General features: G+C 39.1%; 7 protein-coding genes and 2 non-coding genes across 9 annotated transcripts; 2 read left to right on the top strand and 7 right to left on the bottom strand.

The window, feature by feature from the left end:
• Positions 1 to 449: 449 nt before the first annotated feature.
• On the bottom strand, positions 450 to 2,333 carry SPOG_04580 (dihydrolipoamide dehydrogenase Dld1). Its single transcript, XM_013166579.1, has one exon. The coding sequence runs from the start codon at positions 2,245 to 2,247 to the stop codon at positions 709 to 711; it is 1,539 nt and encodes a 512-aa protein (XP_013022033.1). The 5' UTR covers positions 2,248 to 2,333; the 3' UTR covers positions 450 to 708.
• Positions 2,334 to 2,375: 42 nt separating this feature from the next.
• SPOG_04581 (SGT1 family transcriptional regulator Sgt1) lies at positions 2,376 to 4,346 on the bottom strand. The gene has a single exon (XM_013166580.1). The coding sequence runs from the start codon at positions 4,188 to 4,190 to the stop codon at positions 2,448 to 2,450; it is 1,743 nt and encodes a 580-aa protein (XP_013022034.1). The 5' UTR covers positions 4,191 to 4,346; the 3' UTR covers positions 2,376 to 2,447.
• SPOG_04582 (GPI-anchor transamidase complex subunit Gaa1) lies at positions 4,331 to 7,017 on the top strand. The gene has a single exon (XM_013166581.1). It carries the CDS (start codon positions 5,078 to 5,080, stop codon positions 6,806 to 6,808), a length of 1,731 nt encoding a protein of 576 aa, XP_013022035.1. The 5' UTR covers positions 4,331 to 5,077; the 3' UTR covers positions 6,809 to 7,017.
• Positions 6,945 to 8,978, bottom strand: SPOG_04583 (succinate-semialdehyde dehydrogenase). The gene has a single exon (XM_013166582.1). The coding sequence runs from the start codon at positions 8,849 to 8,851 to the stop codon at positions 7,094 to 7,096; it is 1,758 nt and encodes a 585-aa protein (XP_013022036.1). The 5' UTR covers positions 8,852 to 8,978; the 3' UTR covers positions 6,945 to 7,093.
• A 113-nt stretch (positions 8,979 to 9,091) lies between these two features.
• Positions 9,092 to 11,042, bottom strand: SPOG_04584 (cell wall protein Psu1). The gene has a single exon (XM_013166583.1). It carries the CDS (start codon positions 10,825 to 10,827, stop codon positions 9,748 to 9,750), a length of 1,080 nt encoding a protein of 359 aa, XP_013022037.1. The 5' UTR covers positions 10,828 to 11,042; the 3' UTR covers positions 9,092 to 9,747.
• A 417-nt stretch (positions 11,043 to 11,459) lies between these two features.
• SPOG_16130 lies at positions 11,460 to 11,531 on the bottom strand. The gene has a single exon. It is a non-coding gene; the product is annotated as a tRNA-Gln (tRNA).
• Positions 11,532 to 14,309: 2,778 nt separating this feature from the next.
• Positions 14,310 to 15,051, bottom strand: SPOG_05706 (uncharacterized protein). Its single transcript, XM_013166677.1, has one exon. It carries the CDS (start codon positions 14,979 to 14,981, stop codon positions 14,712 to 14,714), a length of 270 nt encoding a protein of 89 aa, XP_013022131.1. The 5' UTR covers positions 14,982 to 15,051; the 3' UTR covers positions 14,310 to 14,711.
• Positions 15,052 to 15,254: 203 nt separating this feature from the next.
• On the bottom strand, positions 15,255 to 15,369 carry SPOG_16129. The gene has a single exon (XR_001203056.1). It is a non-coding gene; the product is annotated as a 5S ribosomal RNA (ribosomal RNA).
• A 938-nt stretch (positions 15,370 to 16,307) lies between these two features.
• SPOG_05705 (hsp16-like protein) lies at positions 16,308 to 16,907 on the top strand. Its single transcript, XM_013166676.1, has one exon. It carries the CDS (start codon positions 16,359 to 16,361, stop codon positions 16,788 to 16,790), a length of 432 nt encoding a protein of 143 aa, XP_013022130.1. The 5' UTR covers positions 16,308 to 16,358; the 3' UTR covers positions 16,791 to 16,907.
• The last annotated feature ends 918 nt before the right edge of the window (positions 16,908 to 17,825 follow it).

Raw genomic sequence — 17,825 nt, 5'->3', positions numbered from 1 at the left:
GTCATCCATTTTTATCGGATCAAAGAACTGCAACTTTATTTTCATTGCCAGGATGGTATAGAATTAAGCAAAGAACAAGAGAATACATATCGAAACGCGCGTCTCTTTTTGTTTTGATGACCTTCTTTGTTTATTACTGAAGTGCAAAATTCCAAATAAGGATCCTTAGGGTATCAGTAAAAGAAAAACAAATCGCTTCAATATTGAAATTTCAATCGTTGCCAATATCTTAAGTAGCAGGAAATACATTTATTCGTGTTTTTGGCTCTGCTTCATTTTATTTTTAATATCAAGGAACATGTAGCATGGGGTTCGTCGTGGTATTGGAAAACAATTGGAATAGATACGTGTCGTTTGGATTTGTACAACACTTCAAAGACACAAAAGGAAAGAGAAAAGATGTTTTGTTATGTCGTTGTGTAGACTACTGTTCATTATAATGAATATAGGAAAATGAAAGAAAAACGAGTACTAATGACCCTCACAATTAAGTGTCGAGAAGTATATAAAGAATTTAGACATAAACTGCTGTATTTAAAAAGTGGAGAGAGACTAAAATAATTCGTATTCAAGAAAATCATTGAAGATATAACGAAATTAAACCTAAAATATTGAAAAAAAGTCATCGTAGAAGAGCCTGATGGAACCTTTTTTTAGTAGTTCGATTCCAAAGAAACTTCTTTTCATAAACGCTAATTGGAGAGTCGTTTAAAAATGAATACTCTTACCACTCCAAGCAGCCATCATGCCTTCCTTCACAGCTTCGGACAAGGTAGGATGGGCATGGCAAACACGAGCAACATCTTCAGCACTAGCACCATATTCGATGGCAAGGGTTGCTTCACCAATGAGTTCACCAGCCATTGGGCCGATAATATGGCAACCCAAAAGACGATCAGTCTCAGCGTCAGCAATAACCTTGACTAAACCTTCAGCATCCATGTTTGTCTTGGCACGAGAGTTGGCCATGAAGGGGAAGGTACCGACCTTGTATTTCAAACCGGATTCTTTGGCTTGTTGTTCAGTCATACCAACCCAGGCAACCTCGGGATGGGTATACATTACGGCTGGAATGGCGTTGTAGTTGACATGTCCTTGACCCTTAGCAATGAATTCCACGGCGGCGATACCTTCATCTTCGGCCTTGTGGGCCAACATGGGACCAAAAGTGGCATCACCAATGACACGGATATGAGGGTGCTTGGTGCGATACTCGCTGTCCATGATGACACGGTTGGCCTTGTCCATCTCAACACCAATCTTCTCTAAACCAAGGCCTTCGGTGTAGGGGGCACGGCCAATAGCAACCAATAAAACGTCTGCATCCAATTTCTCACGCTTGTTCTTCTTCATGTCTTCAATTTCCATTTCCACGGACTTACCGTTGTCTTTGGCACTCAGCAGCTTGGTGGAAGTCTTGAACTTGATACCTTGCTTGCCAATGATACGAGAGAATGCCTTCGAGATGTCGGTATCCATAACACCACCAACAGAAGGCATGAATTCAATGACAGTAACGTCGGCTCCCAATCGAGACCAAACACTTCCCATTTCTAAACCGATGATACCACCACCCAAAACAGCCATTTTCTTGGGGACTTCAGGCAAAGCCAAGGCTCCGGTAGAGGAAACAATCTTCTTTTCATCAATTGTTACACCTGGAAAAGACTTCACTTCACTACCGGTAGCGATAATGAAGTTTTTAGCTTTGATAGTGCGATCAGGAGCGCCTTGGATACCTTTTACTGAAACTGTATTGGGGTCTTCAAAAGAACCAACACCCTTTGCGTAGTCAACCTTGTTTTTCTTGAATAAAAATTCGATACCTGAGGTAAGGGACTTCACTGAATCATCCTTGGCCTTCATCATTTGAGCAAGATTGACTTTAGCACCGGAAACTTCAATACCACGGTGCTTCGTATCGTGAGTAATGGTATGGTAGATATGAGAGTTGTTTAACATAGCTTTCGAGGGGATACATCCAACATTCAAGCAAGTACCGCCCAAAGAGCCACGCTTTTCAATACAGACGGTCTTCAAACCGAGTTGAGATCCACGGATGGCAGCAACGTAACCACCCGGACCACTTCCAATAACACACAAGTCGTATTCACCGTTATTAGATGGGCTGGAAGCATAAAAGCGTCGGCTCAACGCCATATATACGGGAGTGCGAACACTCCCTTGAACTCCGGCGTGTTTTACACGAAAGACAAGAGATCGTGCTGCTGATGTTTTAAAAATCATATTTCCTAGTAATGAAACACGTAACACGTTCGTTTTCAAGCGTGTTTCTACTTTGCACTAGCAGTGTGGGTGTTGGTAGGTTAAATGGATTCCTAGAACGGAGTTTAATTACAGCATATTCATATAAAGTAGATTAGATCGGCCTATTAAAACATTAAAAAAGAACATAAAAATAGTCATTAAAATATTTTATTTTTCTATTATCCTTTTGGAACTTGTATATTTAGACTGTCTAGCAAAGTAGAGATGGGACCGCCATATGCATCGGGATTAGCTTGAATTCCTTCTATTAGATTCATGGCAAGGTTCATATCTATACCCAATTCAGAAGACTCGCCGTTGAAAGGCTCAGGAGCCCCTTCCTTATTTCCTACTTTTTGGGATTTCAGTTCTTCGTCCATGGCTTGCATGTACTCCTGCAAGGTCATGTTTCCAGGTAGTTCATCTTCCGATGATTCAGAGGAGGCAGAATCTAAAGCCGACGGGTTACTCTTAGCCATGGTATCTGAGGTCGGTTTCTTCAGAATATTGAAAAACTCGTCTTCGTTAAACTCTATATTATCGTCGTCGGATTCTGCATTCCTATGATTCAAGGAAAATTCATCTCTCTTCCCTGGATCATAAGTGTACAACTTTTCTTCATCTTCTTCTGAGTTTTCAATGCCGTATATATCTGGTCGATCAGAAGAAGACCCGTCACTTTCAACGAAGTCTTCGATTTTTGAGATGATGTCTTTGAGATCATGTTCATTGAAATCTTTTGTCATTTTGGATTGGGATGCATTTGACGCCTGGTCATCAGCAGAGGAAACTGATTCAGCAAAGTCTGAATCCTCTGCCGATTGAGATCCTTCCAAGTCTTTAATCCGGCTATTCAACATATCTTCTAAATCATCGGGGTCTACATTCATGAAGCTGGTATCATCATTTATGAGCGGTAATGTTTTTAATTCATCGTCTGTTGGGAAAACCGCTCCTTCTAAAAGTTGGTCGATACTTTTTTTTGCTTCTTCTTGTTCATTAGAATTGTAAAGGATTTCAAACCCGCAAGCAAGCTTCATGCCTAGTTCGGCTTGGGTAAAAGCCGGCTCTTCTCCCTGTAAAGGTAACTGAAAGGGTGCATACTTACGAGTTCGCTGCTGAGCAAGCTGAGCATATAGTAAAGGCGTAAAACATACTGTCATGGTGACAAGATCGTTGGGATAGAACTTCTGCATGCAGTCACATTCCTTCTCGGAAATAGGATCACGGTAATAAAAGGCGGTAATGGCTTTGCTAACAAGATTTCTGTCCTTTCTTAATAAATATGCAATTGATCTTGGTATGGTTATAACAGCTCGATGGTGATTATTTGCTGTTTCAGGATACTCCTGGAGTCGCTGCCGTATACCTTTGTTAACCCTTGCAGGGACATCAAAGTTTTCTCCAAGATTGATTTGTTTGATAGCTTCACTTCTAGATAAAGGATCGCACCTTTCATACTCCTGAAGATTTGCTCCGTTAGGACGAAGAAGAAGGACATTTCCGTCATGAATCCATACGCGATAATCTGAATTATCCTCATCGATCCATTTCGGCAAAGCGAAAGCAGCCTCAATCAATAAAAATTCTCCATCCGAATCTATGACTCTACAAAATGCATTTTTCACAGTTCGGCTAGCTTCAAAAAGCAACCAAACAATCCACCACTCATCAGCTATACAATCTCCAAAATCTGTAGATCCAAAGAGACAGTAGGTTCCATGAATCGTATCTGAATTCAACGTAAACCCTTCGTTTTGCCAAATACGTTCCTTGCCGTAGTTTTCAATCAAGCGCTCCAGCTCTTTCTTGAACTGAATGGCGCTCGTCTTCTGTTCTTCCAAACTTAGAGCACGAAAGATTACGAGTACTCTGCATTCACTTTGACCTATAGTTTCTTTGTCGAAATCTTGGAATTCCATTTTAGTTCTCAAATCACAAAGCTAATTTTCGTTCACCTGAATCTTTCTTCCAAGGCACAGACTTTGGCAATTGAAACGAAGAAAGAAACTCGTATTCTATAAGAAATTAAGTGAATAATAAAGGAATGTCTATTAAGTCTAACGAAGGTAGTTTACTGTTTTTGTATTTCTTGCCAACTCGATTGGCTCGCTATATTACGTTAAAAAACAAAACCCACTGAAAAACGCATCTACAGACATATTGTTTTAGTAATACCACTTTTCAAATAAAGGCTTGATCAGATTACAATTAAAAAGAAAAAAAAGCAAGAATCGTTTGTTGCTCTGAAAAAAGAAGGTAGATGTTTTTTCGTTTACACTTTACGTTTTAAGAAGTCTTCAATATCCCAATCCTTCGTACAAAATCGACTCATACTCATACTTTTTCAAGCAGCATACTGCGAAAAAGACACTTTCTACCCTTATTGTTTATTACATTACATGTTTACTACACAGGAAGAAACGCATACAATTGTTTATTTGGCTGTGACCTTGGCGTTACCCCTTGATTGATATGTAAAAACCAAAGTTGAATAGGCGTTTCCTTCTGACTGGTTCAGCAAGGTCTTGGACTTTTGAAAGAAGGAATACGTTCGTTTTCGTCCCTTAGCCATATAATTATTTACCGACACTCTCAAAACCCGTATTGGGATTTACGCAATTCAACGAGAGCTAAAGGACAAATATCTTCGTAAACAAACGAGGGACACTTTTCTAACGCAAAAACAAAATCCAAAAAGGTAGAGTTCATGGATTTTTTTGGGTAAGTTTGAAAGGGTTTATTTTAAAAGAAGACTTCTATCTATCGCATGTTGGCTGTGAATCCGTAAAAAAAAGAAGGATTGAAAATGAGTGTAGTAACTAGGCTTCAGTCTAAGCTGGTTCCCTTTATTACGAGACACCTATTATTTTTTCAAATAATATGCACACTAATTGGTGCCTTCTATATATTCCTACTTCCATCTGAGCAATTCTTGAGCAGGTTGCGTGTGTCGGAAAATGCTCTACTTCCTGGACAAGTCAATACGTACTTTGGAAATGAAAACACGAAAACGATGCGTGCAGCTCTTTCTCTCGTTCGGGGCTGGTCAAACAAAGATGAAGTTGAAGAATTGAACCCCATGTTCCAAGATTTAGAGGCCATATTTACGACTATGGGAATGGCCGTTCAAAGACAAAAATATACCACTCGCATTTATGAAGAATATCATCAGGGTTCGAACTTCTATACGGTATTTCGGTCTCCCCGGGGTGATGCAACAGAGTCCCTATTACTGTGCGTTCCTTGGAAGGATTATGAGGGCTATTATAATGAAGCAGGCCTTGCGCTGGCTATTAGTTTGATGAAATATTTTCAAGGTTGGTCTCTTTGGTCTAAAGACATTATCCTTCTCATTCCAGATCACCCAGTCTCGGGAACCTATGCATTTTTGTCTGCATATCATGATCAAACTCCTGCCGGATACAACATCGATCGTCTGTGGTTTAAAGCTGGAACCATTCAGGCTGCACTAGCAATGGAGCTACCCAGGAAAGGATACAACAATGATGTAGCAGAGATTTTATATCAAGCCGCTAATGGTCAATTGCCAAATTTAGACTTGTTTAACGCCGTAGCAAAGATCTTTATGTCTAGCTTTATGTATTCTCTCAAACTACAAGGCGAGGTATACAATGCTTATACACCCTCCGATTACTTTTCCAGGTTAAAGGCTCTTACTCGAGGTATGGCATCGCAAGCGGTTTCAAACCTGACAAATGCCCATTCTCTTTTTCCTCAATATAAGATTGATGCTTTAACGGTGCGAATCGAAGCTGGAGATCCATTTACCTTTGATATGACTAGATGTGGACAAGCTATTGAAAGCAGTTTTCGATCCCTCAACAATCTATTAGAGCACTTGCATCAATCCTACTTTTTTTATTTTCTTTTAAATCAGTTCACATTTGTTAGTATCGGCGACTATATGCCGGCTGTGTTATTAATAGCGGCGAGTTTGATGATTGGGGCTTATCGGCATTGGATTTCTCATCCAAAACACGTGAACTTGTGGAAACCATTTTGTTTGTGGTTGCTCAACATGGTAACAGCCTTTTCGTTCATGTACACCGGTTTCCTCACAAAAAACGCGCAGAATCCGGTTGCTTTGGTGGTAGCCTACGCTGTTGCTTGCATTGGCCTATTTCTGCTATTTCGACCAAGTCGTCAAGAGACACAGTTAACTCTTGCTTTTTCCCTTATGTCAAAGTCTCTTCTTCTAACTACCGTAAGCACTTTGAACTTTTCACTTGCTTTTCTAATTGGGCTATGGCTTACTGCCATTCAATTTCTTACTTTCTCATCTTCTCGTTTTCTGTTGTACCCTCTTCTAAGCTGCGTTTTTCTTGCTCCTATCCTTTTTCCGATTGTTATCGGAAAAGTATTTCAATATCCATTCCACTCTTGGTTTCATTCATATATACTCTATGGTTCATGGTTAATGCCATTTTCATACACAGCATTGTTATTATGTGACATCCCCTGGGCCATTCAATGCATCTTGACAGACACTCGAAAAGCTAAAGTTCATGCAGCTTAACATGTACAAATCTTCAGATAAACGATCCTTAGCATTACTTCTTGGAAATGCTGATTTTATCAGCTACAATAGATATTTTCTCTTCATGATTTTTTTTATAGATGCTTTCATCAAGTTATCAACTATATTTATATACTATTGGAAAAAACATAATGATATTAAAATATTGATAATTTAAACACTCTTTTTTAATAAACAGTGAACACGCATCATAAGAAACTAAATAGGATAAATTTCATAAAAACAAGGCACAAATACCAAAACCAACTATCCACGATAATCCCTTTAGTCGATAGAGATAGTCAAAGATTTAATGTCCAAGTACTCAGAAATGCCATGATGGCTACCTTCACGACCGTACCCGCTTTCCTTGACACCTCCGAAAGGAGAAAGTACATCAGAGACAACGCCTGTGTTGCAGCCAACCATACCAACCTCAAGGGCTTCGGCAACACGAAAGATGCGAGAGATATCTTTGGAAAACAAGTAGCCAGCCAAGCCGACGGGCGTACTGTTGGCAAGCTTAAGTACCTCTTCTTCAGTGGAAAATTCAAAGAGAGCACAAACAGGACCAAAGGTCTCTTCCTGAGCAATGAGCATGTTTTGCTTGGCACCGACGAGAACGGTAGGGTGGAAATAACAAGGACCCAATTCAGAAGCGACGGAGCCACCTGTGAGTGCAGTAGCACCTTTATTGAGAGCATCATTGACATGTTCCTGAACCTTATGTACGGCCTTACGACTGACAAGGGGACCGTGAGTTATGCCTTCGTCAAGACCGTAACCGAGGCGGAATTGAGAGACGCGGTCATACACGAGTTGAACAAATGGTGTATAAACATTAGAATGAACAAAGATACGATTCGCGCATACACAGGTCTGTCCACTGCCTCGGAATTTACAGGCAATCAAAGCATCAGCAGCTTTTTGCAAGTCGGCGTCTTCAAATACGATAAAAGGAGCATTACCACCTAGCTCAAGAGAGAGCTTTTTAAGTGTGGATGAGGATTGATTAGCGAGAAGCTTGCCAACATTGGTGGAACCGGTGAACGAGACTTTACGGACGAGGGGATTGGTGGTCAACTCGAGGCCGTGCTCAGCTGCTGAGTCAGAAGTAATCATGTTCAAGACACCTGCAGGTACACCAGCGCGTTCTGCGAGTTTGGCAAGTGCGATAGCGGAAAAGGGGGTCTCTGCGGCTGGACGAATGACCATCGTGCAACCGGCAGCCAATGCAGCACCCACCTTACGAGTAATCATGGCAGCAGGAAAGTTCCATGGAGTAATGATGCCAACGACGCCAACCGGTTGTTTGACTGTCAAAATGCGGTTATTGGGTGCTGAAGCCATATGAGAGTCACCGTTGATACGAAGAGCTTCGCCTGCAAACCAGTCGAGAAAATTCGCCGCATAGATTACTTCGCCTTTCGAATCAGAAAGCGATTTACCGTTTTCGAGTGTCATCATTGTTGCCAAGTCATCTGCGTTTTCCAGCATCAAGTCATACCAACGGCGTAATAAGGCTGCCCGCTCACGTACAGAGCTATGCCGATAACTTTGAAATGCTCGATGCGCAATCTCAATCGCCTCACGAGTCTCTTCCACTGCCAAATCCGTTACCGAGGCAATCACTCGGTTATGTCCCGGGTCTTCAACGTCGAATACTTTGCCAGATGATGCGGCCACCCACTTCCCTCCAATAAAGCTCCGTGCTGGTTGCTCTTTCAGGTCAAACAGCTCTGTATCTTGAATCTTGCTCATCCATTCTTGATTCGCCATTTTGCTCATTTCTCTTCTTCCTCCGTATTTACCAAACTTATTCTTCCAATCTTGCTTGTTTGTTATTTTATTATAGTTCCTTATAATATGATTTCCTTCAACACTACAATAGTCCCTCTTAAAAAAGGATAGTTGATGAATACCACAAGTTGGCTCTGTTTTGCCTGTTGTAAATGTTCTTTCTTTCACTTGAACAGGCCACCTCGTGCTATTTATAAACACTCTCCCCACTTGAATCGACTTTGTCAAATCTTTCGTCCTCATGTCCCGACTTGCCTTGAATTGTAGATTTCATCTTTCTATAGACAGCAATCGTCTCCTTTGCTCATTTCTTATCTCACGTTGGGCGACGCAAATTTTCCACGTTCCCATTTTCCGTTACGTAAATTTGACCTCATTTTTTGGTGGTGGCCTACGTTTGTTTATTCTTTAACGATGCTACTCCCCTAATCTTTAGTCTCGTTAACGAGCAATTTTTCTTTGTTCTTGTTTTTATTTATCTTATCGTCATTCTTATATCGAGGTTACATACCAACCAATGTCTCACACATGTATCCCTCCGCGCTATCTATGATCTCCGATCCTTCTCCAGTTTCCCTCCCTCAATTTGTTTTCCCTATACTTCCTTAAACACAATTTCCGTGTCGCCTGTTCTCTTTCGCACACGATATAGTCTTAACGTGCTTACGACTGAACTCTTCACTGACATTGCAAAAATCAACATATCATAACATTTTCAGACTATAAAAAAATAAATAGCATTTGAAATCAACGAAGGTAAAAAATAAAAAAAGATCAAAAGAAATAAAAAAGAAAGGTCAAAGTGAATAAATGAGAGAAAGAACTGTTGTAAAAAGATTTTTTTTTCTCATAACAATTCTTCAAAAGCTGGGTTATCATACTAAAAAAATCAATATTTAAATGTAAAAATTGAATACGTCTCATCTCAACCCATCTTAACGTCTAGTTTTTTTCCATTTCTGTATCCACATAGAAATGGGTTGGCACGACAATCCACAAGTCGCCTATTATATATTGTTAAATCAGTAACAATATTATTATGGTAGAACGTCAGATTATTAAACATGCGCAACGTCGCTTGTTGCACACTTCTCTAGTTTCTAAAATGGTGTGGATTTGTCATAATCGTTTTCACTAACTTAGTAAAAGACAAACTTGGCAGAACCAGATGTGACACCGACAGTGCAACCATTAGAGCCGCTAGTAAAAGAACCGTTCTCAAAAGTACAGTCACCACTAACGTTAGAGCCATTCTCACCAACAATCTTAACGTTATAGTTGGCCTTTTGTGTGGTCAGGGGGTTTTGGAAAATAGACAACCAAGTAATTCCATCAGTCATACCAGCACCAAAAACAAGAGGTGCCCAGTTACCAAAATCGTCATTTTGAGTACCCCATTGGCAACCCTTTTCAGCAGAGTAACCAGCCTTGTTAACATAAAATTGAGCAGAAGTGCCCATTCCGCGCCAGTGGAAGTAGCTGTTGTTATCAGTTACAGTCAAAGGAGAGCTATTTCCACCTTCAACAAATGTGGGAATTACCATGTTCTCACTACCAGGGTAGTCGGTTTGGCATATGGCAACTCCTTGACCAAGCTTGTTTTCAACAGAAGCGGATCCAAGACCTTGTTCACAAAGGTTCTCTTTATCAGTGTTTGTACGGTGAAGCTTACCGTTTTTGCAGACCAAACCACCACGGGTTTCACCATCACTAGGTTGCTCAGAGGGCCATTGAGTCTTCATCATACCGGGCTTGCAAGCATAAGAGCAGTAAGCACCTTCGGTACAAGAAGAGCCAGCACCGTTTCCGATTTGAATACCAGTATATCCACCAAGGCCGAGGTAATCAAGAGCAACAATACCTTCTTGATCAGAAGGGAAGCTGGAGCAGTCATAAACACCGTCAGTGAAGCTTGAGGTGCCACCAGTGCTAGAGGGGGCAGCAGCGGAAGAAGAGGTTGTAGAAGAGCTACTAGCGTAAGAAGAGGAAGAACTGCTAGGGCCAGTAGGAGCGCTAGAGCTAGTAGGGGTAACAGTAGAAGAAGAGGAAATGGGGCTACCACTTGAGGAACCACCAACGACCACAGTGGTATAAGCGACGACCTGAGAAGTAACCGCAGGGGCGTCACGCTTGTGATGCAAATGATGAGGATGGCGGAAAGGTGCCGCAAAAGCACCTGTAAGGAAGAGTGCAGCAGTCACTGTTTCAAAGAAACGCATATTGTAAGCCGATTAAAAATATACAAAAACGAATGTCGTGGTTTTTTTTTCTAAAAGAGAGTGTATCGACAAACGAAGGATATCAGTTATAAAATGAAGGGTATGAAAGATAAAACCTTTCGTTATGTGCTGAAATCCCCTTCTATGTTCAGGTGGTTGGTACAAGAGAGGTTATGAGGGAAGCGGCTGCCTTATTTGAAGGATAGCAGTCACGGGTAGCATCACTGAATGTGACTGGTGTGAGGTACCCTTGCGTAATTAATCCAACCAATAGAGTTTGCCTACTATATTGGGGGCAATTCGTTACGTTACGCTTATTAGCGCTAATTGATGTAAATAAACGAAGGAAGCCCATTCAATAGTATCGAAATGAAAACCAGTAAAGGGGATAAGTTTTTGTAAATAAACAGTAATGTTCGTAGTAAGCAACAACTTAAAAATCCAGAGGAAACCGATGTGTTTCACTCGCTTTCTGTTGATTTTCGTTGATTTCGCTGTTTTGCAAATATATTGTCCGTTTGAAGTTTAAAATAGGAATTATTTAGTTTATAATTATTAGAAATCAGTAAAAATTCATTGGGTTGCTTTGGCATTTACCTCTTCAAATATAGAAGAAGGTAAAAAAGAATGTTAGGTCGTACTGGGAATCGAACCCAGGTCTCGAGAATCAAAATCTCATGTGCTAGCCATTACACCATACAACCGTAGTTAGTTTTTTCTAGGACTATATTTTATATATAGATGTTGTTAATAAAAAAGGCTTCTACGTTGCATACTAGTAATATTTGCAATAGTAGAGATGTGAGTGAATAAAAATACTCTATTCTGAAGTAAAGATTTATAACGATAGATTATCTTGTGCTGTTTGTATTATATTCATAAAAGTTCTTTCATACTTGGTTCCTATGATACTCTTAAATTCTGTACCTATTAATTGCCACAGTTTATTGAGTTTCAAGGCTGAATAAGCTTAAGATGTTTGTTCAATTCGATTCAGACAATCACTGATAGCAAGTAAACGAACACCAGCAAATTCAGTAAACAAAAAAGCTTTTGGAATTGCATTGCTCAAGTATTTCACATATCTGTAAGTGGAGCCGAAAACAAATACTAACTCACATTCTTTGTATTTTCAAACCTGCAACGGATGAAGAGTCTGGCTGAAAAGTGGTCTTTATATCTTTCATAAGGCTTATTTTTGATATTTCGAAAGAAAATGAGTAGCAACAACAAATAGAACTATCAACTTCATTGGTTTTATTATCCGCAGCGAATGATAAGATTCAAACAAATACAAATCATACAAATTAAATTTATGCAAGTACCATCAAAAAGTCAACTCTATTCGCTGTCATTTTTTTTGTTTGTCTAAATATTCCAATACGGCCAACAACAAACATAGCAGAAATAGGACATTATCTATTAATAAACGAAATGAAATTAAATCAAAGAATCCTACTATGCCTAGGATTCTCATGCTATCTTTAACCTAATACGAACGAGGGTTTCATACATACATTTTAGTTTAGCTGCAAGACGTACAAGCTTATGGACTGCTGGCACGCATAATTCTGATGAATTCCTTAATCGAGCTGCCTTTGAATTTCCAAAATTATATGCGCTTTTGGTTATTGACTGGTTTCCGTTGATTGAAGCTTGAAAGTTTGTTTACATCAATATGAAGAATGATGTTTGTATATTGGAGTAATTTTTAGACATAAAAACTGAAAAGTAATTCTAGAAAAGAAAGAGCAACAATCCAATATGGAAACAAGAATATATCATTTTTCTTAGGAAAAGCATCTTGAAAAAGGGGGATCTTCTTTGTTTATGAAAGTGTAAACAAAGGGATACGATTGAATCAACTGATTTTTCTTCTACTTTTTACGAGCAGAACTGCAAAGCTTCAGAATTAATTAAAGCATTAATTTCCTGATCCTGACAATGTAATCTTTAGGGAGAAATGCTACCGTCTTTTTTCTTACAGCATACTTTTGTTTGCTGTATATATGCAATATCTTACCGTTTCCGAATGTATATTCCTCTCATCACTACTTTTGGAGAAGTTGGGGCCACTTGGAAACATTGTGGTGCTTTAGGCATTCATGCTTTGCTATGAGTACCAATTTTTGCTATTTTATACCGTAAGTGGAACATTTCCATTTAAGCTACTCAAACCAATTTTTATTTTCATGCCTTTGCTTGGCTCTTTTACATTCAGTTAAAGGGGCTTATGAGTACTATATGATCCTTGTATCGATATGAATTGATGTTGATGATAGGAAGGCATATGTGCAATTTTCTGTCGTTTTTCAGAGAGGGCAAGCGGATATGACTGCGTACAACAAAAGTAGAGCAAATTGATTCTTGCGAAAAGGTTGGTATTGTCTCAGAATAAATATGCAAAGGTCTGTTATTGTAATAGTAAATTGACTATTATCTTTGAATTTCTTTTTCCAGAAAACTTGTAATTCCACTTGATTTATTGAATAGATCTTTTCTGCTTGTCGTCACTTCCCGGGTAACACTCTGCAGCACCTCTCCAACCATAATAAACTGCTTCTTGAGAACCTACTTAACAGAGATAACATGCTGCCTAAACGCGAGAGTTAACGTTTATAAAACCATGTATAATGAGGATTAAAAACAAGCGGTAAGCGCTATAGCGAAAGGCACCAGAAGAAACCGAAATTGATTGATGACCATTTTACTTCAGTAAAACTCTAGCCATTGCCATTGCGTTTTCAATTCGCGTTCGTAGAAGCTTTCATGAAGGGATTTCTTTTTTTTGTGGTGTTGGTTGAGTGTAGCTCTTTTCATATAAAGTCCCACGAAGTTCTTCTTCGTTGCTAACAACTTGGATCATTTTCGCTGTTTATTTCGGACTTTTTAGTAATCGTTAGAACATCTTTGTTTTTTTCTCTTGAAATGAGCGAAAAAGAGAAAGAAATGTAACCGGAAGTTGCTAAACCAGCCGAATCTCCTTTCTGGGCTTCTCCTGTCAGTTCAGACAGCTGCTTACCGTCATACAGGGAAATCGACTATTCGTCTCATCTGGATGAGTTGGAAAAAGGATGTTTATGTTTACGTCCAATTCGCGCTCCACCATGTTCTGAAAAGATGAGTCAAGCAGTGTCCATGATGCTTCTGAAAATCCCATCACGTCTGTATTATGGTTGATTATCTCTCCAGCAAAGGTTGCTAGGATTCCACAAGCTACTGTCAAAGTGGTAAATGAAACTGCTCGACTTGTCTGGTGCTACATTTTTGCATTTTTGCTGGATTTTGTATTTTCGTACTTTCTTCTTTCTCCTTTTATATTAAAAAGTCAATGGAAAATCTTCCGACATGGGCTCAATTGACACCAGCGGTTCTTCTTGCCGTTTTGGCTTTCTGGATTTGCATGTTTGTTGTTTCATGTGAGTTGATTCATAGATATTTGTTTTGCGACTTTTACTAATGGATAAATTTATAGACTTGTTGGATCTTTTCATTCTGTTTACTAAAGGAGTTACTAAACAGTCTCATTCTGTTACTAAATAAACTTGATCTCTGGATTACTTCATTTTTGGTTTCTACGCGACGTTGGAAAGAAACATCTTGGCGAGTGATAATCCCATCCCACTGAATACAATCTCAACCGATTCTCAAAACCTATCAAATGACCCTAATAATCTTACAGACGAACAACCATCTTCTGAATTATTTGAACAATTTCCGGGAAGACAGCAGAAACCAAGTCAATCTAGGGACGTTGGAAGCACTGGGAATTTGGAAAGTAGCTGATTCTTTGGTTTCGTACTCTATCTTCTTTCGATATTTTTAATCGGCGAGGTGAGAAATTGAAAGGGTTCTTTTCATTCTCTCTTTCGTATTCAGTATTTTTACGTTCGTTTTTTGCATATATTATGTATTTTGTACTTTGCATTGCTGATGTCGTTAAATACGTGATACATCCTTGATGCTACGATGAGATCGTATCGACTTTGAGGCAAGTGAACGTTTACATAACATGGTAGCGGATAGATTGTTGTTGTTTCACTGGCAATCCTTTCGCTGTGTGATCTGTACTTTAGATCGGGACGACAACCATGAATTGACGTTTCCATTTCCCCTAAATGAGTATCATTTTTCTTTTTGATCACATCTTGCATCTGCGTGACGCTCCATTTCCTCTGTGATTTTAAAAAATACCATTATTACACTTTTGTTTTTATTTGTTTGTACTGGAATTTTAGATGTATGCCCTTTTCTTTTGTATCAACATAACCTACAAGATATTTCTGACTGATGTCTTAATAATTCCTGCTTCTTGTCGGTTTTGCTGCGTAGTGGTTCCTTCCATTGTAGCATTTCGTCCATTGGTATGACAGTAAAAAGCTCAACCATGAAAAGAACCTCCTTTATGAAAAAAGGATAAAAAAAGGAGCCTACAGCACCCCGGATTCCCATGTTGTCTCCAACCATAGTACTAACGAGGCCCTCAGACGCTTAACTGCAGTGATCGGACGGGAACTGGTGTTTTCGCCTAGGTGTGGCCGTAGACACTTACAAGTTCGTCTGAAAACATATATGGAGTTTGTTCCATACATTGATGTTTCTTGAAATTCAGATTTAGCTTCCTTTTGCTCAACCTTGGTCCTTTGTGGGACTCAATGGAGGATGCTCGATAATATAGAATGTGTTTGTTTCGTAGATTGATTCTTCACAACTCAATGTAACTTGCCATTACTTACTGCAAAGAAAATATAAAGGAGTTCTTGTTCAAAGAAGGATTGTTTTTTTCGTTTTTTCGCTTTTCCGTCAGAGTTGTAGTTCGGTGAAATCACGGATTTTTTTTTTCGGTCTTATTAACATCAGTTCTTCTCTTTTTCCCAAAAATGAAGTTTGGTTTTAGAAAGACATTCTTTATGTCCAGTATTTCGGTATATCTACAGTCGGAATCTTCAGACTGGAGATTCAAGATTGCTGGATACAAACTAATAACTTTTAAATAAAATACAAGACGAAAAATGCATAAACTGAGAATCAGATTGCAATATGACTAAAAAACCAAAAAAACAACTGCCTTGTTTACCACACTGTTTGTAACTGACGAATGGAAAAGAAGGTAACATACAAATAAAGTGGGAATATGCGAGAAAGTTCGTTCCTTCTATCGTACAAAAGAGGAATTTTTTGACATCATAGGTCAGTTTCTAGAGATATCTAAAACGGCGAGTTTAGCAAGGTACAATCGGAGCGGAGCATCAATGAAAATAAAAGCGAAATTACAAAAATAATAAAAAATAAAAAAAAGACAAAAAGGAGCAACAAAGAAGCGGAAGGAGCAATGTCGAAATCTCTGGAAGGACCTAATGGTGGCAAGTCATTCTCATTTGGAAGGTACTAGGACTTTTTATGGTGTGATTACTTCCTGTAGCTCAGGTATAAATAGGAGTCAAGTAGAGACGATTCAACAACATTGACAAAAAAGAACAAGAGTAATTTGTATTTTGACTATTGTGTGAAATAAGCGAGTGCTGTTTACAATGTCTCTTCAACCTTTCTTCGATTTACACCCATTCCAAGACGTCTTTTCTGACTTTTTAAGCTATTCCCCCCGCGTTCAACGCCAGGATCGTGCTGTTGATTTGTCACCTGCCATTGATGTCCATGAAGACAAAGATACGGTTGCTGTTGATGTAGAAATTCCTGGTGTCAAAAAGGAAGACGTTCAAGTTCATTACGACGAAGGAAAGCTTACCGTTTCTGGTAAATCCGTGAATGAACGCAAGAGCGAGGGAGATCGAGGAAACCACAGATGGTCTGAACGTCGCTTTGGATCCTTCTCTCGAACTATCTCCATCCCCAGCAGGATCGATTCCGACCGTATTGAAGCCCAATATTCCAATGGCATCTTGAGTATTGTCTTGCCCAAGATTGAGCAATCTCGCTCCAAGAAACAAATCGCCATCAATTAAACTGAAGGGCTAGTGGTATTGAGTTTACGTTACGATATGATTATGATGAGAATTAATAATGGCATAATGGCTTTTTAATATAGCATAGTGTTTTAATGAGAGTTTATCAAACTTTAAAAGGTACTCACTTCATTATTGTTTATATCAAGTAGCAGTGTGGCCCAGGAATGTCGCTAGCATCTATCTTGCCAGTACGATTCCAGCCGTCTTGACCAGAACACTTTATAATATTACCAACGGTTACGGCTTGCGAATGAGGATGGTAAATGGTCGCTGTACGTTTTTTCCATAACCATCATACGTTATAATAAGTTAAGCTTGACATTGTATTGAGGTAGGATCAACCAACAAAATAAAAAAAAGAACCAAGTGTTAAAGAGCAAGAGTAAAATATTTAAATCTTTTACAGGTTTCTTTTCTGTAAGACTATGCAAAGTACAACGGCAATAAACGATGAATCATGTTATAACTGGATATTACTTTTTATTTCTTTTTTTTGTCTAGACAACATAAACAAAGCACTATGTTACTCGTCAGACAACACTGCCACTTTGGAGAGGTGACGGTATACATCGAAGAATAGCGGTATTTTTAGTCAACGTAATCTAGTTAAGCGAAGGATACGGAAGGAACGCGAAACTTGCAAAGCCATTACTTCACCTCTGTAAAACTCTGGTCATCGCCATTGCGGACTCATTTCTCGGTTTTTTATGAATTTTTCAGCGTTTTCAGCTTTTTCTTTTAGGGTCAGTTGATTTAGAAGATTTTCTAGAAATTAGCATGCCTTTTGACCCTTCTACTGCGTCGTAATTCGCTACTTCACAGTTCAATCCTAACCCATCGCATTGGTGACAGATGACTCTATACTAAGAAAAATGAACGAAAAAGAAAAAGAATTTCAGCTAGAGGCTGCGAAACTAGCCGAATCTTTTTGCTTGAGCTCTTCTATAAGTTCTGACAGCTTTTTGCCGAAATACAGCGAAAACACCTATTCACATCTGGACGATATGGAGAAAGGTTGCTTATGTTTACATT

Source organism: Schizosaccharomyces cryophilus (genome assembly GCF_000004155.1).
Source record: "Schizosaccharomyces cryophilus OY26 unplaced genomic scaffold supercont4.1, whole genome shotgun sequence".
In the NCBI taxonomy this organism is placed as follows: domain Eukaryota; kingdom Fungi; phylum Ascomycota; class Schizosaccharomycetes; order Schizosaccharomycetales; family Schizosaccharomycetaceae; genus Schizosaccharomyces; species Schizosaccharomyces cryophilus.
Note: the sequence above shows the minus strand (reverse complement) of the source record. Positions and strands in the feature narration are given on the sequence as shown.